Consider the following 23,585-nt stretch of genomic DNA (forward strand, 5'->3'; position numbering starts at 1 on the left):
TTTACTTTCTATATAACAATGTAACCTCAATGTTTTATTTTGATGCTCTTCATTTCAAAATAACATAATGATAAAACTGTGGGGGTTTTTTGTTTGTTTTTTTTTTTTTTTTTAAGAGAGCTAAATGACATGAGTATGAAATTAAAACAGAATGAGACATTTCTGGTAGAGCTAGATGCTTAAGTTTGACAGTCCAATCAAAATACTGGGAAACTGAAAAAAGAAAAAATCTGTTTCTATGAGCCCATCCTGTTTTAGGAGTAAGTCTCTTTTGGAGATAGTCTCTAAAATTATCTGTTCTATCAGTAGAAGGAATTGTCTGGGCTGCTTCTTTCTCCCTGCTTTGTGATCCTGTAAATACAACTGTCATATTTCAAAGTCTGGATCTTGATGTTTGAAAGACACATTTTGTATTTGATATCTGGTATATAATTTCTTCAGTGTAAAACATCTGCTATGTGATTTTTCTAATTCCATAATATTCTTTGCACACTTTTCCCACAAAAAATAAACTGGCAATTTATTCTCCACAGTGCAGTTCATGAAACATTTATAAAGTTGTAGAATATAGACTTTTAAAAATAATTTTCCTAAGCGTATATTTATGCAGGTTGTTTTACTAAAAAGCAGTAAGGGAGGATAGGGATGTATTATAAGGCTAATTCATGCATGCTATACCATAATTAAACTTGGGGCAAGTTTAAAATCTCCAGGACTCTTCTGGGTTGGTTTTTTTTTTTTTTATAATTCCAAATTGTGAAAAAAAATGTATCTTTAATTATTATTTTCAGTTTTACAGAATTTTTGGATCCATTCCAGCGGGTTATCCAGCCAGAAGAGATCTGGCTGTATAAAAATCCTTTGGTGCAATCAGACAACATACCTACGCGTCTTATGTTTGTAAGTACTGAAGGTTTATTGGTCATTTGATGGCTGCAAACTAAGTACTCTTTCATTTGATAAGCAGTAAGAAACATTTCAGAAGTATAGGATGTTCCATTAATTCTAATGACAATTGTTTTCCAAATCAGGGTTGTCCAAAATGGCAAAATGTAGGAAATCATGGGGAGTTTCTAAAAAGCAGCATTACCTGGTGGCGGAATTTATGAATGTTAATTTTACAGTTTAAGATTTAAGCTATTAAGATGTAGAGGGATGCTAAAGAAATGATTAAAGAAGCTTTTTGAATTAGCTGGTTGGGTGACCTGACAAAACCTTGCCATGCTCTTATTAGGTTAAGTGCTTGAATTTTTAAATCCTATTTGTCTTATGCATGTTAGGCACTGAGATATTTGCCTCCAAATACTTTTTTTCCATGTAGATAAAAATCTTTGTTTTAGCTTCTGCCAGCAAGCATGCTACGTATATCATAGAGCTGCTCTGCTGTCACTGTTCTTCTGGCTCTCCCCAGTACAGCTCATGTCGACATGCAGACTGGCTGTCTGATTTTGATTGTCTGGTTATCAAAATTCATGGTTTTCATAACTGTCACTAGCAATGATTAGCAACTGTAATAATCTATATATATAACTATAAGAGTGCAGTAAGATGGACCACTACAGAAATGCTAAGAAATTACGGGTATAGTTCAGGCTACTGAAACAAGTAGGTCAGGCTTTGCAAAAGCATCATCAGTCAAAGTGGAAACTTTGCAGCAATGGGCATGGCAGATGAGGTCAAATCCTAGTACCCTTACATCAAAGCAACTTTTTTTGTGTCTTCAGTGAAACCAGTATTTTACTTTTCCAGATTAAGGCTTGAATTCAGAATAAGTGCAAATCAGCTGTGTAATTTTTCTTCAATGTTTGGTTTTTTTCTTGGGGTTTTTTTTTGTTTTGTTTTTCTTTTTAAAGGTTCAGGTCTTCAGTTACGGAAACTTTAATTAAGTTAGAAACAACTTGAATATGCTTCCTATTTATGAGGTGACAATATATCCCAACCTTCTAAGACAGAGGCTGAAGGCATGGTTTTAAATGCAACAACTTATTATGTTGCATCAAGAAGCTCTATTAAGTACTTTTTCAGCCTGGATGGGAAAAAATATGTGTTTTTCCTGAAATGGAAGACAGCTGTGTAAAAACAAAAAAAAACACAAACCCAAACATTAAATTGTTGTGCTAGGAAAGACTCTGAGTTTAATTCTTCCAGTTTTCCTTAGGCTGAGCATTACCTTGCTACATGGTTTGTCTGGTCTGTATTTATAGCTGAAGAGTTCAAGGACCAATAGTGAATCATTGTACGGGGGTTTGCTGCAGTGGTGAAACTATTTCTGAAACTGTTTGGGGTACTCATTAGTCCTTCCTTTGTACTCTAGGCAGTATCCACTGGGAAGCACAATTCTGGGATGTAAGTGTAGTGCATTTCCCTGTCAACCGCTTCCCAGAGAGCCAGCTTTTGATGTACTTTATGGCAGGTGGAACTTACTGAGTCAGTAACGTTTGTATCATCTGTGTTCTCTTTCAGACCGTTGACAAGTCAGTTACTCAGTGAACAGCTTCTTAAATTAAGCAGCATAGATAATTTCTAAATGATTTTTCTTATTTCTTTAATTAAAAAGAAGACAAATCCAACTCCAGCATTGATCACAAGCTTTCAGTATGTAAAGAATTTCTTGCCACTAGTGTTGTACTCTGATATTGAAACGTATGGCTATGGCTGACTAGAAAGCAATCTCAAAGAGTTTATCAACTGCTGGATTATTTTATATGCTGAGAGCTTTGAATTCAGGAGAAGTGTTGTGAATACTCCAAATCCAGATCCAAATTAGACAAAGCTGACCTCTGCATGGGTAGCAAGCAACCCACAAGGACCGGAACGGCCTGAGCCTCCTTGTGCGTCTCTATCAGTAGATATTCCTTGTCTTGCAAAGTCTAAGGCACTGTCAGCTTCTCTTGAATGCATGGAATTATGTGGGAGTCGCTATAACTTTAGCATATCTCTGGCTTGCTAGGATGAATAATGAATGAGAGATTTTGTCCATGTTTCACAAAAGCCAGGCAACATTGGAATATTTCACTGCTGGAAAAGAAAACATTACTGAGATGCATCTGTGGAGAGTATTGCTCATTAGACTGTTGCCAAATCTGTTATGGATATGAGCCATACAGAATCTTTTCTCAAAATAAAGAAAAAGGAGCCTTTAGCAAGCCAAACTTTCTTTATATGTGCATTTTGCTGCAGAATAAAAACCACCTTCCAGTTAATGCTTTTGTGTAAGGAACAGCAAACATGAATAGTTTTTCATCTCTCTCAAAAATCCATATGCCTGTGAAATATGAGGAAATCTGCAGTTTTACCACATTTCTGAAGGTTGATTGTGAAGTGGCTTGGAACAAGCTGCCACTTGAATTCTATTCTTTATTGATATTTTCTGCTGTTCCTGCTTGTTCAAAAGATTTCTGACTCCATCAAACCATCACTATAAGCCTGTCAGCCTGGCTATATTTCTCCATGTTCTTCAACAGTGTAATGCAGATATCTTTCTTCTTTTCTGATGGAAATCCTTTTTAGAATGAAACTAATAATTCTAGGTTTTGCTTTACCCATTTTTTATTTCACTCTTTGTCTCTTAAAGCAGAAATTAAGCTATTGTGGAGGACAGAGAGGAGTAAACATTTCTGGAGCAGTAACATGGCACTGGCATCCTAACTTGAATCTCACACACTGTAGACAGAAGGGAGTTTTAAGTGGAAATGGTGCATCTTTTTGCACAAAATCTGGTGCCTGCCTTTTTAAATGCAAAAAAAAAAGGGGAGAAGACTCCAGGCTGTGTTTTAGTCTGCCCAACTTACTGAGTTAGATAATATTTTTCAAACGAAGGAACGAAGGTGAGGGGAATCTGGTCCAAGATGCACTACCAAAATAACAAATACAGTGCATTTCCATGTTGTTCCTTACTCAGGTATTCTAAAAGTATAAAATAAGGACTGGCATTAATCTGTATTATACAAAGAAGAGAGTCACACTTTTGTCATAACATGTCTGTCTGGTCTCTGTTATTTTATTTCAGTGGGGCTGTTTAAGAAGTAAGGCACAGTTTAGCCTCAGTCAAGTTAGCATAATCTTACTGAAGTTCTGGCATACCTTGTGCTGTACACAGCTTGATATTTGCCTTGTTTAAGAAAAACAGTCATTTTCACCTTTCCTCAAGAGAATAAATACTTTTCATAGAATCACAGAAAGGTTTAGATTGAAAAGGACCTTGAAGACCATCCAGTTCCACCTCGCTGCCCTGGGCAGGGACACCTCCCATCAGCCCAGGTTGCTCCAAGCCCCGTCCAACCTGGCCTTGAACACCTCCAGGGATGGGGCAGCCACAGCTTCTCGGGGCAACCTGCGCCAGGGGCTCACCACCCTCAGAGTGAAATTTTTTTTCCTAATATCTATTTTAAATCTACCCTCTAAATCTACCTTCAACATTTTTTGAAAGACCTTGATTTGGTTTTGAACAAATGTGATTTTGGAGAGGTTTGTAGATTCCAGGAAGGAATTGGTTAACTTAGACAGGAACCAGCAGGAAGCATAAATGGATTACCTTGCCTACAAGTTGCCTTTTACCTCTGCAACTGAAGGTCTGGGACAGAAAGGATGATGGAAGGACCAGTTGGGAACAAAATCATAGATTCTATAGCAAATTACTAATGAACAACTCCCTGGTATTGTGTTTGGGAGAAACTGAAGTGTCTCTATGCAGAAAGACAATAAATACCTGCTCTGGGAGGACAGACTACAGTGTACAGACACTGCACGAAGAAGGGTGCTTTTGGGATAACTGGTACATTTACAGTGAATTGTCAACCATAGTCTAAATTGCTCTCTGGTAATGGAGATGCTGTTGGTGGAAATCAAGTGTGTGCATTCATGTGCAGATGCCATTTCAGGTTCCTTGTAGGAGGAATCCTGTCCCTCAAGCACTGACAATAAAAGAATTTGGTTCTGCTTAACCAGTGAGTACACTTGTAGATGTTCAGGTGTTGTTTTTCTGGTTTTGAACATCATGCAGTGGGTTCCACATCCAAACACTTGTAGACGAAGGAATCATGAAGACATGATCTCAATGTATTCGAGAATGAGAGTTAGAAAGAAACCAAAAAGTAAAATAAAGAGCATTTTAAAATGTCAGGATGTTGGTGCTAGAGTCTTTTATGTTGAATAATGTCTTATTGCAAGCTTAGCCTGGATGTGCTGCCTTCTGGAACAATGCTTAGGGTGGAAAAAAATGTACAGGATCTGTCTGGATCAGCACATGAATTTTGTGGAATTTGTAGACTGTTGCATTTTCATTTATGAAGCTGACATTCTAAATGCAGCTCTGGGCAATTACAAATCAATTATAACCCACAGTTATATTACAATTTTAATGTATTCGTTGCCCTGTAGTTGCAAAGACAAATCATCCCACTTTGCTTAAGGTCAGGAGTTTGATAAAGATCATTCAGCCTTCCAGTTTAAATGGAGCTAACTGGAACTAATTATTAATCAGTTGGACTGAAAAGGAATTGATGCTCTCACACATGATATTTGTTATCTCTTACAGGCAATTTCGTTCCTTACGCCACTAGCAGTCATTTTTGTGGTGAAAATAATCCGGCGAACAGACAAGACTGAAATTAAAGAGGCTTTCTTAGGTAATGTATGTCATACTTCAAGATGGAAAATGTGTGATAGCTCTCAAAGATTGATTCCAGTTGTCATCTAAGTCTTGAAGAAAACCTGTCTCCATTACAGTAGTTTTCAGTGTGGTTACAATTACAAGACATCTCACAAAAGCCTTTGTTTTCGTGTGTGTTTCTAAATGTACAAATTCTGTGCCTTAATTCCACAATCTAGCTAGCAAGGGCCAGAATTCAGTCAGCAAAGACAAGACCATCTGAGAGACTGTTCAGATGTATATTTTTCTGTCACAGCCCATCTATTACTTACCTCTTATTTATAGTTGCAGCTATTCTTAATTAAGGGTTTGACTGGAAAGTCCCGTAAGACTCAGCTGCTTAGTGTAGGAAATAATTCCTCTCATTGTTTTCTCTGACTTTCTCCTGGAGTTTGCTGTTCCCCATTGCAAAATCCGTGCTCATGGCTCAGCTTTTCTAATCACAAACTGATGTTTTGTTTTAAACTGCCAGTGGAGTTAGTTGTGCACTTAATCCTGGACTGTGAACTGCTATGGCTGTGTTATGGGTGAGGTCTAATTATAGTTGTAGTCAGCAGCTTTGAGCAGAGGAGCAGGTAGAAAATGGGGATGGTAAGTCTTAAACTGTTCCAGCTAATTCTGGCTGTGCCTATCTTTTGATATCTTTTAGTGATATATGCTCAGATACTTTTTATGTAGATACTGCCAGAGACCAAAACTAACTGAAGCACTTTCACTGGCAGCGGATACTTTGAAGCACTAAGAACTACAAATGTTTTTGTTGGCAGTTTGTTTGAAATATGCCTAATTCTGAAATTCTGTTTTACTGGCTAATTTACACTTTAATTTATCGGGCCTTAGGCTGTAAGGTCAAACCAGTACTCAGCCTTGCCTTAGCTAGATAGGATATAAATGGCACTATGGATCTGCCTTTGAAATTTTTTTTTAGACAAGGCTGTGTTTCCATAGCTTGTTCTTTCTCCAGTTGTGCTAACACAAGTGTGAAAAGGTCCTAGTTTTGTTTTGGCTGCAGCCAGTCATTTGTAGTAAGTTCTGAAATGTCTTATAGTGATATTTTACTGACAAGTTCATTCAGTAGAAATACCTCTGTTTCATAAAATGCATACAGTCGCAGTTTTGAGTTTCACTTTCTGTTGTTTAAGAAGGAAAGGAGCTTTGGATTAGTTTCTCCATCAGTGACTCTCACCTTTTTGTTTTAAAGAGACAGTAATTTTTTTTATGTTGTTCTTGCCTTCTGTTATGATTCCATCTATAATGTCCAGGAGAAAACTTGCCAACTTCCCCAGAATTCTCCTCGGTACCCAGACCTCATGGAAAACCCAGCCGTGATGTTCTGTTCTGCAGTATGTGCCACAAGTGTGGAATTTCTTGGGGCTTAGTTAGATTCAAGGGTACTGTACATTAATATTCTTCAGTGTGTTAATGTGTCTGGTGATGTGAAGCTGATGTGAAGATTCATTAACTGTGGTGGAGCTTTACTGATTTGCTGAGATCTGGCACATAATGTTCATAATGAATGATGAGGAAGTCCCCCAAAAGGTGAATTTCTTTAAGCATCACACGTAGAAGAGATCGAAGGTTAAAAGGATGTGAAAATGCTCTGTCCCTCATATAGCCATTAATATAAAGAACGTGATTAAGTGCATCTTGGGTAAGAAGTAGTTAGCTTCCTAATGTAGGTGCCCTTAATCCCTCCCCTGGAAATGCCTACATCTCTCTGCTGCCTAGATTATGACTTTTGGTGGGCAGTATGAATCTTTCCTAAAGGGAAGAAAATGCCTCCCAGTGCAATTGGTTGATCAGCTTACATTCACGTGGTTATTTGATACTTGGATTGCCATCATAAAGAATATGCAACAGTAAAAGCATGGTTCAGTCAGGTATGCAATGAGCAATCAAGACAAAACTCAATGAAAAGAGTAAACTTTACCTCATGGCACAGAAAGCAGATATCGTTACATTTCCCATTTTTTGAAAAGGAGAATGCAGTGCCGTGACATTGCTGGTCATATGCATTTGACACTATGTAAAATTTCAGTTCACCATGCAATCACCATAAATAACTGAGAGAAAACAATTGAGAGGAAAAAGAGAGCGTGGGATTGGGTGGTCACTGGCAACATAGGTGTTGAAAGTGGAACACTTTTTGGAATAATATCAGTGTCTCGAGGATTGACTTGTTCTTTCATTTTTGCTGGCAGCTGTTGCTATAGTCTGTGAAAACCCTTGTTTTTGCTTTGATGGAAGACCTCCCTTTTATTTATTTATTTTTTTTAACATAAAGAAAAACAGATTCTATAACACACACATTTTTATGATCTATAATATCCTCAGGCAAAGATTTTATGGAGACATGATGAGTGCTGCTAAAGTCTAGCATCTGGGGCAGCAGTCCAATGAGAAAATAGCTCGTGTACCTGTCATAATCTAAAGTTATATTACTGTAACTGTTCTGCTGGAAATCAGAGATTTGCCTCATAGTTTTTTTTCTGATGAGAAATAAAATTCAGTTGCTCTTGTGTTGTAACAGGGACCTACAGTGTGGACTGCAACATTAAATCAGTTTTTATATAAAAGGAGTGTATGTACTGGATCTGAGAGCCACTGAAGTCAAGGCAGGGATCTCCACAGGCTTTAGATGAGGTTCTTCAGAAAGTCGAGAGACTCGGCATGCAAGTACAAATAAAAAAGATGATTCAGTCATACCTAGTATCACAATTCCTGTTTGTTACTCCAATTTTATTAGGAAAATTGGTTAATCCTGGGAGCAAATGTAAGGGGAAAATGTCAATATTTTTAGTCGAAACATTCACATCCTCTTGAAAAAAAAAATAAAAAATCATCCAATTCTAGTTTTAGCCAAAAGGCAATTTTTTACCTTGAAAGTGGACTGTTTAATTGCATCATACGTACACATACGTATACATATATATACATAAAGACACACACACACATACGGGCCTGTATAGACCTATCCTAAGTATAGGTCTATACAGGAATTCTTGTTGACCCAGTGTAAGATTTTCACCTATCCTAAGTATAGGTCTATAATTCTTGTTGACCCAGTGTAAGATTTTCATCTAGTAAATTGCAAAACTGATAAATACCATACTTGATTCGCAAATAATTGTTTCTATCTGATGATTTATGCCCGTGGAAATGGCATGATAAGAACACTGGCTTTGTGTAAGGAAATAAGATTTTTCAAGAATAAAATCAGAAGTAAGTAAGTTGTAATTATTATGGTGCTCTGGCGTCTGTCCTTAGTCTGGGTAATAAGAAAAACAGTAGGCTGCAAAGATCATTCAGTTTGCAGTCCAGTAAAGGTTTCAGTCTCTAAATCAAATATTGTAATGCTGCAATTTATAGCTTGGTATTTATGTTATTATTTTCTCTTTGTTCATTTTGTTTTGTAGCTGTTTCCTTGGCTCTAGCTCTGAATGGCGTCTGCACAAATACTATTAAATTAATAGTGGGAAGGTAAGTCTTGTCATGTTATAAATGATAGCTTTAACTGTTAAGAGAAATGAAGACTGATTGGCAAATACAATACATCTTAATGAAAAGGTAGCTGCTGCTTCAGAGCACGCTGAACGGGCCCTTGTGAAACTGTCCTTTCCCTGGTGCAGGTGTTGTACAACTTCATTATGTGACATCCAACTGTGGTGGGAATCTATGTTTTGTTATTTGCTTGACCGGTTGGCGGATCCAGACAAATGAGGAGTTTGAAAGGAAAGGTGTGAGCTGAAATCGGGTCATTAAATTGGCAACACAGAAGAGTCACAGCATGTGGGAGTTTGGATGCCAGTGCCACTAGACTGATTAAAAAGGAATTGAGTCTCTGTATAACCCAGTGCCTGCATTTTGTGTGAAGCATATTACTGTATGTGGTATTTCCAGGTAACATCAAGATCCATGGCAGAACAAACCATGGAGCTAAGCAATAAGTGGACTCCTAGGTAGGCCATTTTTTAGGGAAGCATAAATCTGAATGAAGGGCTCAGAAAAATACCAGCTAACAAAACTCTCAGGAAAATAATTTTTTTAAAGTATTTTATGGCTCTTTATCAAAATTTTGAACAATTTCAGCTGAAAAATATATATTTGACTTGAATTCATACACTATTTAATAGAGTCCAATGCTGCGTTTGTTGTTCAACTTAGCCAGTTGTGAAGCAGTATTTGTGCTTGGTTTCTGATGAACCCTCTCTGCTGCAGTACTGATGCCCTGACAATAATGGCACTTTTATTTTGAGAGTGCTTTTGAAATATAATTAAGAATGTCTGCACCATCTTCTTCAGGCAGACATGAGCCCATTTTGCCTGCACTCCAAGCCAACTAGTTGCTTTGTCAGCTTGTAACTGAATCTGTGGTCATTCGCCTTGCTTGTCTACGTGGTTAATTAGCTCAGGATCAGTATGACACCAGTCAAACCTACGTGCTATCATTCAGCTCAGAGCAGGGTGTAAAGAAACTTGGAGTTTGTTCAATTGAGGTAGAGAGTGAGCATCAAGGCTGGCATTAGAATTTGGTGGTTGTTTTGGTGCCAGTCTTGTAGCCTAAGTTGTAGTCCTGTTCTCAGCTCGGTGTGTTTGCAAAACTTGTGCAACTTTCTGGGGTTGCTACGCTACTTCGCTCTGTCACTGGAAGTCCTGTGCAAGATTGATTGCTGTAAGCAAGAGTAGCCCAGCGTGGTCGTTTTCAGACACAGCTCCCACTTCCATACTGCACTGGAAGCTTCCCTGAGAGTGTCTACCTACAAAAAAAAGTGAACTTGATTTGATTATTCAAGGAAAATGAAGCATTTCTGCTGCTATGTTAGGGCAGGAGGGAGTGAACTCTGTATGTAATAAGCAGTAAATGTAATAATCACTTTGAGGTTTATTTGTTACTACAGCTTTTGTATTTTTAATATCCATGGTGTTTTTTGTAGACCGCGTCCCGATTTCTTTTACCGCTGCTTTCCAGATGGAGTAATGAACTCTGAAATGCACTGCACAGGTGATCCAGATCTGGTGTCTGAAGGCAGAAAAAGCTTTCCGAGTATCCACTCTTCCTGTAAGTTCATTTAAATGCAGTGCCTCTTTTGTAAAAAGCTGTCTTATCTATGTTTTGGAATTGTTCTTTTTTTGTTAGATCATGAACCTGACTTTTGCTGGAGGGTCCTGCACTTCTGTCATAGGTCACCACTGCCAAATAAAGTTGTGAGCTTGTGACCCTTTCTTATCTTGAGAACCACCTGACTTCACTGAGAGCGCCATAGCAGGACTATCAGTAGAGTGAAGCACTCTTCAAGGTTAAAGAAAACAGTGTGGTTCTGAGGGGTATCTGCTCCTCTGTATGCAACCTTTGTCTATATAGTAACTATTCTTTTATATTCCATTAAAATATGAGATGTGACAGGGCATGTTTGAACTGCGTAGTTTTGTCGAGATTTAATTAATACCTTTCATGTACAAGATCTATTAAGCCAACGTTCAAGTCACAGAAACAGTTCAACAGTTTTTATCTTTCATGATTTCATTAAAAAAAAAACAAACAATGCAACTGTCCATTACTAAGGTGCTTTTCTTTATGGAAACTTGTATTCTTGAAGATGGAAAGGGTAGAAAGGAATACCCAGTGATCGTGCTGCATCATTTGCGTGCTGTTCATCCTAATGAACTGGGTACAAAGTCAAGTTTGAGAAGACCTTATAAGGTCTTATATAAGCACTAGAAGCTATTGTAATATCCCAGTAGAAGGATGATTCTTTCATTCCTTGTTTTCTTACTCTTTCGGCAGTATCCACTGCCTGCTGTGGGTAAAGAAGGGATCATTGTCTGTGTGGGCCTTTATTCTGAAGAGTTCTTATAGTTCCACGTTCAGATGTCTACTGCCACTGGACCGTATTGCCTAAATGGTAGCTCTGTTCCCAGCTCAAGCAAGCAGAGGAGAATACGTAAAATGTCCTGACTTCTCTGTCAGCATGAGAGCACATAGGTAGCATGTAACAGGGGAACAGGTGTATAAATAGTATCATATTTGGAGGAACAAGTGGGAAGGAAACAGGTAAATTGGGTGCAGGTTGAAGTTTCTGTGCTTTCTTGCGTGGTCCTAAGACAGTACAGTCACTTGCTGTACCATTTGGCTTTGAGGTGGTCCTCAATCTAGGTCCAATGGTTTGATCAGTTACTCCTAGCTTATGCTGTATCCTGACAGACGTTTAGGTGGCTTTATGGAAACTTGTATGTTTGATTTAATTAGTTGTATTGACTCAGATGTTTACAAAGGTTCTTTTCTCTGTCTTGAGGACATAAAACACTTTCTAGAGTGTTTTATGTCAGGTATCTAATAAAACTTCTTTTCATCTGTAAAATAACTTGATTACTGTAGGCTTTTTTTCTTTTTTTGGCCCATATTTTTAGTTGCCTTGTGCTGCTCTGTTTCTGAGAACTGCCGATTGAGTACCAGTAAGTCATATCTCTGGAATTTGTTTTTCTGATCTTCTTTTAAAGTAATAACTTCATAGTGTCTAATTGTGCAGAATTATATATTGCAAACAAGTTGGGTAATGAGATGAATGAAATTCTGAGCTGATCTTGCTCCCTTTTTCTTGTTTGAGCCCCAGAAGCAGATAAGGGAGTAGTAGATGTGTGTAGATATGTTATAATCTTTACTGTTCTAAATAATAAACCAATTTAGCTGTCTCAAACTCTGTTTATACACTTTGATTACATTGAAGAGACAATAGCAGAATATTACCATACGCTGTTTAGAACAAATGGTATTTACTGCTCTGTGTAGTCTGTCTTCAGATCTGGTTCTCACACTTAATTGCAATCCTCTTGGTTAAGTATTTCGTCAATGTATGACAAAGGCTTAAAATAAGTCCATGTATACACTGATGTACTAGAATTTACAGATTAGCCCCCGGCGAGTGCTATAGTTGGTCACTATCCTTTACTAAAATGCAACAGTTTACTCTGAGGCTGCAAAGTGTGAGTTGTAGAAGACACCCAACATGGTCTTGTTTTTATACAGTCTAGAAACACTGTATGTGTAGCATGCTTTACTTAGCTCTGGCACACATCATAGTTCTTTTACCGAGACTGCTTGTCACACAAAGTGCTTTGTCCCTGTGCCAGTGGGGCAGCCATAGAATGCATACTGGGCTTCTACTTTTAACTGGTATTGGTTTTATAAGCACTGGGTTACATTACTGCAGCTCACACAAAATGCAGTTGGAGCAGAGTGATGGTCCAGTGTATTTAGATCCAAATTATGAGAACAGCTTTCTCCTTCACTGACTAATATAATATTAGCATGTGGCTGAGTTGACTATATTTCCCACTACAAAGCCTTTTATTACAATGTGATAAGAATGAAAAGATATATAAGCAGTTATTTTTATCTGTTGATAAGTGTGTGCTGGAGTGAGGCCATTCTGCAGCTGCTTGAAGTACATAGCTGTTTGAAGCCTGATGTTATAATATCTAAATCTCTGACAAGACTGTGTGTTTTGAAGCCTTAAAATCCATACATGTTTTAGTCTCATAATGGAGAAGGAAACCATTTGAATTTGATAATCTGACAATGCTAACCTCAGCTGCTTCTGTGTAGCAAAATTATTTAGATAACCAGGATTGTCAGTAGTATTTTATCAAGAATAGTTTATGGTTGCGATAAGTTTAGTTTCTTGCTGTTACTATACTCCCCACTAGATTGAAGAGTGAAAAGCAAAAACTATTATGGGAGACACAACATTATACTGCCTTCCTGGACCAGTGGAATAGGACCTACGCTATAATTCTACATTTTCAGTATTTTGTTTTGTATTTTGTTTTGGGTAATGTATGAACTATACCTCCTCTACCTCCTACTCCCTGTGAAAAATTATTCTTGTATCTCAGTTTTAAAAAGCTGTCCTTCCTACCTTCTTAACATGTAGGTAAATGCAAATTTTCCTTCCATAAACTCAGTCCAAGATTTTTTTTCTTGGCTTATTTCTCCCTTCCTTCAGCATACGATTGCTACTAGGTAAAATGAAGGAGTTCCATTCTTCAGATTTGTCACCTGTCCTCTATTTGTTGTGGAATTTATGAGGTAGCACCAGAAAAAGTTTTTTTGTTTCTGTTACTGTTTGTGGGGGTTCTTCTGTTTTCATGGCTGCGTAAATGTGAGTGGGGAGGATGAGAGTTGACATAAACTATAGTACCTCTCATGGAATGATACTTACAAGTAGCCCACTACAGTTTGGTAGTTTCTGCTTCAATTGAACACATGAATAAAATAAATCAGAAGTAAAACCTGCCAGGCAGCTCGTAAAGAGAGGTTAGAAGCTTCAGTCAAGAGCCGTTTTCAGTTTCAAAACAATATTTCTTACATCATTCTTTGGACAGGCTGTCAATCAAAAGCTTTGTTATACCAGGATCTAAAACCTCATCCGTGCAAAATGAGGCCTTTACCAAGAAAATCTGTGGAGCTGTGACTGTTGTGCTGCAAGAATGTAGTGCAGGGATGTATAACAAAAGTGACAGTACTGACACCCCCAGGTGCCCTGACCTGACCTTGCGTACTCAATAAAAATGTTATGAACTGCCCGTCTTCCACTTTGAGAATCAACGTGTGCATGGAAGGAGAGTGCGTTCTCCTTATTAGAGCACAGATGATTTTCTTGGCTTCAGTTACCATGTCTTTCATCTCCCTGTGCCAAGGAGTGCATGTAATACAAATAAGAAAAATTTATGGAGCACGAACTGTTTTGTAAAGCCAAAGAGTGATTTGCAGATAGGTGCAAACTATAGTTGCCTGAAACAACTGAGGCATTTTGTATGAAATCAGAAAAGGAGGTTGACCCACGTGAAGACAGTGGTGGTGTTACTACCTTCTCTGAACAAGGAGCAGAACTCTACCTGCAGAGGCTGCTGAAAACGTACTTCAAGTTGGTATACTTCATTCAAGGCGGCTGTCTCCTAGCTCTGTCTTTTGCTGTGCTTTTCTGGAAAGACTGTTGAAGTTAGGTAACTGCTCTTGATAAATTTTTATAACAGCCGCTTCAGTTTACAATCTACACAAGGACAAACCAACACTCAGTGACTCCATTGAAATTCACCCAGTAGTGCATGTTCTACTAGATCAAAGGAGTCCCTGGACCTTCTGGATTGTTTGGAGCTTATTTTGCCTTTTTTCCAGTTGAACTGCCAGTATATCTTGTTTGAGGAAACCAACATTTGGGAGTAGGGAGCCAAGACTCCTGCCTGGGTCCAGTAGCTCAGAGGTGTGCCTGAGTCCCAGGTTTATATAGCTATTCTGACCTAAATGCTTCCAAAATGTAGGTCCTTTTCCCATATTTAGTATTTACATGGCTCTATAATCCGTTGGTTAAGCTACTGCCAGTGAAAATACCATGCAGCTTCTCTATGTCCGTACTTCATTGAAAAAATTGTGTTTATGAAGATCACAAATGCAACTTCTCTTCCTCCTGCCTGTGTCCTTCCTGTGTGTCACCTGTAGGGTTATCTTGCAGAGAGCCTTTAGACAGCTTGCCTTGGAGATACTTCATGGCATCCTAACCTCGTGAGGTATGTGGAGTAAGCACGCATACTCTTCAGGGTTTGTTCTGGCTGTACTTTGCCAGCTTGTTATCCAAATAATAAGTCAGTCTATCTCAAACATGGCCCTGAGAATAGTGGGAGTTACTGAACATCTGAAAGCCAGTTACACCATCTGAAAGTGCTCACCATAGTAAGGGTTGAGGAAGTTGGCCATCCCTGTGGTGAGTTTCTGAAGACTCTTTTCCTTGTGTTTGGTGAGGTATGATGGGAAGTCCCCTTTGCTGTAATTTTTTTTTTTTTTTGCATGGTGTTTCCCCAGTTCAGCCTCCTGATGTGCAGCAGAAGTGAGAACATACTGTTTCCTCAGGTCACTCCCTGTAGTGCTGGAAAGTACATAATTCTACTGTTGATGGACTGACACAAGACCCTTCACCATTTTTCTTTCCTTGCAGCAAGATTCAAACAGCAGCAGCTAGCAACAGATAGAAAATGAAGCATGAACAACAAACTGGATGGGCATACAGACAGAATGATTTGGTGTTTTTAATGAAACAGACAGAGCAAATTATGCCAAAATCAGAATAAACCTTTTATTGTCTGGAATTGATAAGTGTAATTATTACCCAGCATAAAAATTGGTGAAAAATGCAACATATGAATAAAGAGTATTTAATTGAATGCAACACGTGAAAACTGATTGGTAAGAGGAGAAAATACGGTCAATGAACACAGAACAGTTAATTGGATAAACCACATGCATTTCTGTTAGCTGAAATGATCACTGAATTTGCAGGCATACACTATACTAATGGGGTGGATAGAAAGCTTTTTGTAAATGATTTTTTCCTTTTTGTCTCATGACTGATGTCATTTTGACATTTGCGTCAGGCTAACAATATCTTTCCACAAACAAAATCTGAACCTAGAGTCCTGTAGTGTTATTTATCTGAAAATCAATAATATCTAACTCTTAATATTTGTTGTAGAAAAGTTACCATCATGCAGAAGCCTCTCGTTAAGATTAATTATTGCCCAACGTCTTACTGTGCAGAGAAAGTACATGGGAAGTAAATGCTTATAATACCAGGTTTAGATTCAGAGGAGCAATTCCAGGTAGACTACATATTCAGTGATTAAAAACTGGAAAATAAATCAGAAGGTTTCTTTTCAATATCAGTTGTTTGTTGCTTTAAGTAGCTTTATGCATTTGCCAGTTCAAGGAAGATTTCATAATGTGCCATTCTTTATATAGTGTGAGTGAGTATTTCATTGTCTGTTTTTTATGTGGACAAAGAGGTCTGAGTTTATTTTGGTGACAAAATTTGGACTTTTTATGATTACCATGGGATCCTGAGGGAAAAAGTCAGCTTCCTAGTCCCTGTTTTAGTCTTAAATTACCACTGCTGTAATCAGGTAAATATCTTTGATTAGAGAATATATCTAAATTACTTCAGGGAGTACGTTCAGCCTACAAACCATTGGGTTTTTTGCTACACTAGGAAAACATCTACTTGTGAATAGAACACTATATGTCAAGTATATGTTTAATTAAGGTGACAGAAATACTGAGCGTGTTTTCCGTATGAGAGCTCACATTTCTGTAAAGCACGTAGGCTTCATGAGTTGCAGCTTACATTTGTAACAAAGGAAGAAGGGAGAAGAAAGCCCTGGGGCCTCTAAATAGTTCCGGAAGAGGTGCATGCAGTGACAACATCAGATGTAGCTGTTCTCCCTAAATCAGTCATACATTTTAGCTTTAAGAGATGATGACAAGTCCAGATTTCAGTTGCACACCAGTCAAAATTCATTTCTTTTCTGAAGCACAGGGAAATGTTTTAAAATACATTAAGTGATTAACATGCCTATTCCTTCATTATATAGGAGATTAAACCTTTACTTTCCAGGAGTGGGAGATATAAAAAGCGAAGTTTATTTGTTGACTGTCTCTGGTTAGATAGTAAAGTATCTTCCATATTCTTGGTGGGTGTCTCTCACAAGGATGCTGGGGTGGATGGAAGATGCAGAGCAAGTCACCCATCACAGTTGGTTAGAACTTCCATTCACAAAGAACGATAACTTTTTTGAATGACATTAGTGCTTTATCAGCTGATGCTGACTTTAGTTTTAAACCCTCCTGTGTTCTTACAGCACCAATTTAAATAGCAAAAAGTGCATGTTCAAATCCAGCAGTTTTACAAGCGGAACAAATGAGCTGCAGGAGAACTGTAGATGATACACTGCGATTATGCTGCTAGAGGAAGTGGTGGTCATGACAGAGAGGGAAAGGAGAAGAAATTAATATGACCAGTAAGGTAGTTGTAATGTTGTCATATCATCGATCTGTAGTAGGGGGAGAACTAAAGGGGCAAATTCTCTTTTCACTTTATGGTCCTGGTAACATCATAAATACAAACTAGTTCTAGCAAGCATTGCATGGTTGGTTTTTGTTGTTTTTTTTTTTTTCTCCCAGTTTTGAACAGTAGAGTTCAGTTAACTCATGAACCCTTAATATGCAAAAAATGTTCAGAGTTTGCATATGAAATTTTGGAATATCTGCTATTCTCTATCTGGTTTTGGAAGGTTTGGCCTGGAAGCCACGTACGCGGAAATTTTACAGAGTTCAGTCTGGAAACAGACTTCGTCTTTCAGGTCCACACATAGATTCGTAGACACTGAAGATGGAAAAACCTTCTCATAATCATTTATAGTACATCAGTTCATTCCTATATACAGATGATTCCTGACAAATTTAAAAAGTTATTTTCTTATATTAATTTTAAACATTTTACATAGTAGGATTTTCCTGCAGCCTAAAATTAGGCTGGTTATTACACGGTTTGTGACTTCAGTCTAGGATAAATACCTTTCTCTGATCTAATCTTGAGCCACCTAATTGGACATTTCTTTTCTGAGCTTGGTGCCTCATTTCAAATTGCTCTGAATTCATCATGTCAGTATGATTCTCCTCTATTAAGCTACAGTTTAATATTACAGTTTAGTATGTGTTCCAATAATTTGCTGCATAATTCTTTTTTTTTTTTGCTGTCATGTTAACTTAATTTTCTGTACTTACGTGTATCATTGGTAGCACACTTGTTTGTTTTTCTCACCAAGTACGGTAAGGAACTAAGGAGTTCAGAGATAATTCTTTGGGCCTACTGCACTGTGAAACTATCCGGGTATCAAAAACATTGGGAAACATCTGATCGTGTCTGAAAGAATTACAAGGAGGAGGAGGAGGGAGGGGGGAAGGGGAGGGATGCATGGTGTGCTGGAATGAGCAGCGGTCGGTGAGAAGTTATGGTCTCCCTTGATTCTTGCACTGGTGGTGGGGACTGGTGCAAGGAGAGCTGGCTGCCAGCCAGATGGACCAAGATGATGCTTTAGGAACTGTCAGAGCATCACTGATACTATCTTTTAAAGCCTGTTTTATACGTTTCCTGGCAAGTGATAGAGAGTGATCTTCAGTGCATGTTGTAATTGTGCGTGCTGTAAGTTGCCTATGTGAGGGTAAGCTTAGATGTGGGGTTCCTCTCAGATAGTGTCACTTGTGGAATATGCTATGAAGAACAAGTGTTTGAAGACAAATAGGTGCCCTGTAAAATAGATGCTATCACAAATATGCGCTAGTCTTCTGAAAATCCAGTAAGGCACTCTATAATGCAAAGCGAGGAAATTAATTTCAGGATGCATTTAAAATTTAGACATTTTAGAAGTGGAGCAAATGAACTGAAGCAGATTTCCATTTCTTAGCTCTGAAATCTGTGAAAGGCTGGCCTTAGTATCCAGTAGAGTTTTACTTTTTCTGATTTATTTAACAAAAGAGACTGTCAGTTACAAATAGTTTAATTACTGCTGCCAAAAAATAGTTTTATGTAGGATCCTTTGAAGGATCTTTATGGAAAAAGCTACAGTTTTGCGCCAAACAGGAGTCTTTGACCGTGGATGAACACCTATTTATTTAATGGATATTGTTAGACTATTTCTATGCGGACTGGTAACTGATTTAAAGCACCACTTACCAGGACTGCAGGTAGATTTCTGTAGGGGAGAAGAAATTGAGAATACTTTTTATGTCTGTTGAAGGAAGACTAGTAGGCAGTTGAGGAAACAAAGAGGTGGAAACTGAGGGATACTACAAAAGATAGGAAAAATGGCTATCAAGAAAAGCATGTTTCAAAAGCACAAATTCATAGAAATCCAAGTCTTGGTGCAATTGCTGTGTGAAATTAATTTCCCTAAGCTTCTAACTGTGAAGATTTTGGCTTAAAATATGTATCCAGATCATATTCCCAAGATGTTGTTACCAAGTTCTGGGTGCAGAGCTCTAAATCAGAGGGAGAAAGATCTGACCCATGGCATTTTAACTGAGTCTTTCACCCAGAATTCATCTGTAGAAATAAGCATGAGCCTCCAACAGCAAGTAAAAAAGTGCTGCAAAAGTATTATGTGTTTATGTTAATGTAGTTTAATGAGTGAGTCTTGACCTGTTGCCAAATGAGTGTTGACCTGGGGCCTGATTAGATCTGACCTTAAATGTTTGCTTATGTTCATGTTACTTACCAGAGCAGTAAGTAGATAAACAAAGTAAAGGAACGAGAGACCATTGAGCTGTCAGTCAAATATCATGGTACTGCATCCAGCCACACATCAGTCTTGTGTTCCCATGTCGGGTTATGAATGTTGTGAACTTTTGATTGTAAAGAGGGCTGAAGGGAGCATAGCATAGCATGGCAATCTCAGAGTGTCGGGCTCTTAACCTGCTTTTCACATTTGTTGACTTTTTTTTGGATAGTCATAAGACAATATTTTTTTTTTGTGTATTAAACTGCTAAAGAAATGTCCAGAACTATATCCTGTACAGAGAAATGGTGTCCCCAGAGACCTGTTTCATATCTCAGCAGGCAATAGATGGTTCTGATGTAAATATAACTTCACAACAGCAGCAAACCCCATAGTATTGTATATAGTATTGTATTCTGATCTACTTTTCAGGAGAGTGATTTCTGAATGGATTGTCTCCTGAAGCTTTCTTAGAAAAAAGTAGCAACTCTGCAATACAGGCTTGCTTCAAATGTTCAGTAAAATAGGTTGTTTAGGTTAAGAAAAAAAATAAATTAAACATTCCTAGACAGTCAGATATCTTCCATGCTGACATGACTGTAGTAATGAAGTCCTTGTACAGGCAAGGATGGGTAAATAATAGTAGTGCAACACATTTTATTTAGAAACACCAGAAATCCTGTATGAATGAAATAGCAAATTCTTGACCCTGTTTGCTTTCTTAGAGGGAGTGATTAATTCATCGTGATATAACTCCCTTTAGGCTCTTGTTCTACTGAAAACATTTGCAAGCAGATTGCAATTCCCAGAGTTTTGGCCTCAGCTTTATTTAGTGGCTATTTTTCAATGTGTTATTTCTGAGTTGTTCAGAACTGCTTAAGCTATGCTTTTCAGCTAAGGGAATGCTGTCACAGATCTGAGGAAGTTGCATGAAACTGGTTCTGTTACCTTTGTGCTGAAGGAAGAAAGAATGGCTTGGTGAGAGTTCAATTTAACCTCCTTGGAGCCTGTACTGCTTAGTGTCAGGAGGCAGCGGCAGATTGAGCCCACGATTGTCATACGCAGCTTAAAATTGATGTATCTGCTATGAAGAAATGAGTACTCGCTTCCTAGCCCCGTTTGCATCAGCTCCTGTTTGATTCACAGAATTGTTAGGTTGAAGGTACCTCTGGAAATGACCCAGTCCCAACCCACTGCTCAAAGCGGGGTCAGTGAGAGGAGGTTCCTCAGGACGGTGTCCAGTTGAGTTTTATACATCTCTGAATATGGAGATTCCACAACCTTTCTCATAGGGTAAGCTGTTCCAGTGCTTGACCACCCTCATGGTGAAAATGTTTCTTATGTTTAAATGCAATTTCCTGTACTTCAGTTTGTGCTCATTATCTCTTCTGCTTTTACTGGGTAACACTGAGAAGAGCCTGGCTTTAACTCCCCTGGTAAAGGGGCACTTTGCGCTTCCCTGTCTGGAACTTCAAGAGATTCATGTCAGCTGTTGATCTTAGAAGGATCCCAACTAGTGCTAGTGGATTTCACAGCAACTGACTGAAAATAAAACCAAAACACCTTGATCAAAATTAAAGTCAATTGAATAAGACAGTAGCTGCAGAGATAATTAAACTAACAATTTCATGTTGGATTGGATAGATTCATGGGAATAAAATCAATGAAAAAAAATACCATTTTCTGTATAAAAGTGCTGTACTAGCAGCAAAATAAATAAAATAGTTATGTGATTTTATTTTTGTAGCTGCAGTTCAGTTACTTAAACTTGTTTGAAAAGTTGACTTTCGACTAAATTGTGCCATTGATTTTTTATTTTTTGGATAGAAATCTTTATTGATTCCAGAGGTTCCTTTTTGCAAAGAAAAATCAAGGTTTGAAGAAATTGTTTTGTGGTAACAACTCAATTTGATTTGTACAGCTTCCAGAGTGAATGTTAACATGGCTGAAATAGAGTTGTAGTGGTTACTGTTGAATACAGCTGAAGAAATCAGAATTTCATCAGACGTCTGGAATAAAGTATTTAATCGGAGTATTTGGTTGTGGGGACAATAACAGTGACTGTTATGTCATATGTTTTTCAATTACCTCCTTTATGAATGAAGGTATCTCAATATGTTTGAGAGAGTAACGGCCTTTTAGAAGAGAAGAAAATTATTTTCTCTACCTTTCAAGCTATAGCATACACTTACCTCACAGTCTTCGTAGACAAGATGGCAAATAATCTGTAAATTCTCAACTTCTGTGTATCGCTTGACCCTGTTTTTACAAGGAATTCATGTTTTTAAAAGAAGCAGTTCCTTTCACTGTATATTTCTAATAACTTGCAGTTTTTATACAAATAAGACGTAGTTAGTAATAGGTCACAATAAATGTAACTGATGTTAGCAGTGGCCAGATTTGCAAGGTTGTAACTGGTTGTAACATCATGAAGAATTGATTTTTCACAGTTTCATTATTCAGGATGAGCCTTTGCAGGTATAAACTCATCACAAATCAAGATAAACATCCATTTCCAATGCAGGGCATAGTCTTGCTCTGATCAAAATCAATGCCAGAACTGAATTGCCTGGAGAATTCTAATCTATTAATGGTTATCATTACTACATCAAAGAAGTAATCAGCTAACAGGGTTAATGGGAACAGCGACCACAGAATTAGGGTCTTAAAACCTTGTGTGCACTTTAATATAGCTTTAAGAAAACATTGTCAGTGGAGCATGTTACACATTGTAGATTCTGTTTATATGAAAAGTGGGATATGCACATTGTAAGAGTACTGGATATGAGGTCATCTGTGGTTATGTTTGGAGAAAGATCAGTGTTTCTAAGAAAGGAAGTGCAAACAGCAGGAAAAAAATAATGTATTACCCTTTTCTGCTGGAATAATAAACAAGATTACATCTTCAGACCAGTCCTAAGTAGTAATTTCCTACTTTAAGTAGCCAGATTCCATTATGAATGACAGCAGTAATTGCTCAATCTGTTGTAACAAGCTATATATAAGAAAAATTCTTCTGCAGAGATCCCCCAGCTCTGTCTTTGAATATGGGGAGAGGAATCCCAGCTGACTTTTTTCACTGCATTACCATTTCTTCCTTTGTGAGCAAGGTCAGCCCCCACATCCTGCAGATATTAGGAATGTGCATACCTTTCCCTCTGGCATTGACATATTTCCCAGAAGCGGAGTTGTTCTGTTCGCTTCTTGGCACTGAGCTTTAGTAAGGCTCCTAAAGAGCAGAATTAAAGGGACTATACTGGAAAGCTAATGTAGTTTGCATTTGATGATTGTCTTGGAATGCAGGTGGCAGGAGGGGAAATGACCATGTGCATTGCCAACCTCATCCCTTACAGAGCATCCCATCCTGTCGAGGAATGGCAGTATACACAACTGGAGAGGCACTGCTTGGGAGGTAGTTCCTTTATCCAGAATAGAGAAGGTGAATGTGCACCCCTCTTTTTTTAGGAAGAATCAACAGTTAATTTCTACAAGCTATCAAGAGTTTGAGTATAAACTGGCTCAGGTGCCAGTTTGTCAAGCAGACATAATGCATGTTATTGGGATAAAAAAGGAAGGTCTTTACCTGCCTCTTTTCTTTATGAAAAGATATAGCCATGCGGGTATGCTATTCATCTCTGTCAATGCTTACCACTTATCTGTCTGAGAATATACCAAATCTTAAGGTGAAAGAACATGTCCTTATCTCTCCATCAGTTTCTCTGCAAACAGCAGGCTTGCTTCCAAGCTGTGTAATAGGTCTTTGCTTCTCACCAGCACCCAGCCTTTTTCATCAAAATGACTAAGAGAACAGAAGCGTGAGGTGGTGTATCTCTCT

At 38.1% G+C, this 23,585-nt stretch overlaps 1 protein-coding gene across 1 annotated transcript in view; it reads left to right on the top strand.

Annotated features, from left to right (window-relative positions):
- Window positions 1–780: 780 nt before the first annotated feature.
- The window catches only part of PPAPDC1A (phosphatidic acid phosphatase type 2 domain containing 1A), a gene marked incomplete at its 5' end in the record, with an annotated part of 39,960 nt that continues 17,155 nt past the window's right edge, over window positions 781–23,585 (top strand). Inside the window, 4 exons of the mRNA XM_009881592.1 lie at window positions 781–900; window positions 5,537–5,627; window positions 9,067–9,130; window positions 10,585–10,709. Coding sequence (XP_009879894.1) covers window positions 781–900; window positions 5,537–5,627; window positions 9,067–9,130; window positions 10,585–10,709 — 400 coding nt within the window. The remainder of the gene's footprint in view (window positions 901–5,536; window positions 5,628–9,066; window positions 9,131–10,584; window positions 10,710–23,585) is intronic.

Source organism: Charadrius vociferus, unplaced genomic scaffold (genome assembly GCF_000708025.1).
Source record: "Charadrius vociferus isolate BGI_N301 unplaced genomic scaffold, ASM70802v2 scaffold282, whole genome shotgun sequence".
Taxonomy (NCBI): Eukaryota; Metazoa; Chordata; class Aves; order Charadriiformes; family Charadriidae; genus Charadrius; species Charadrius vociferus.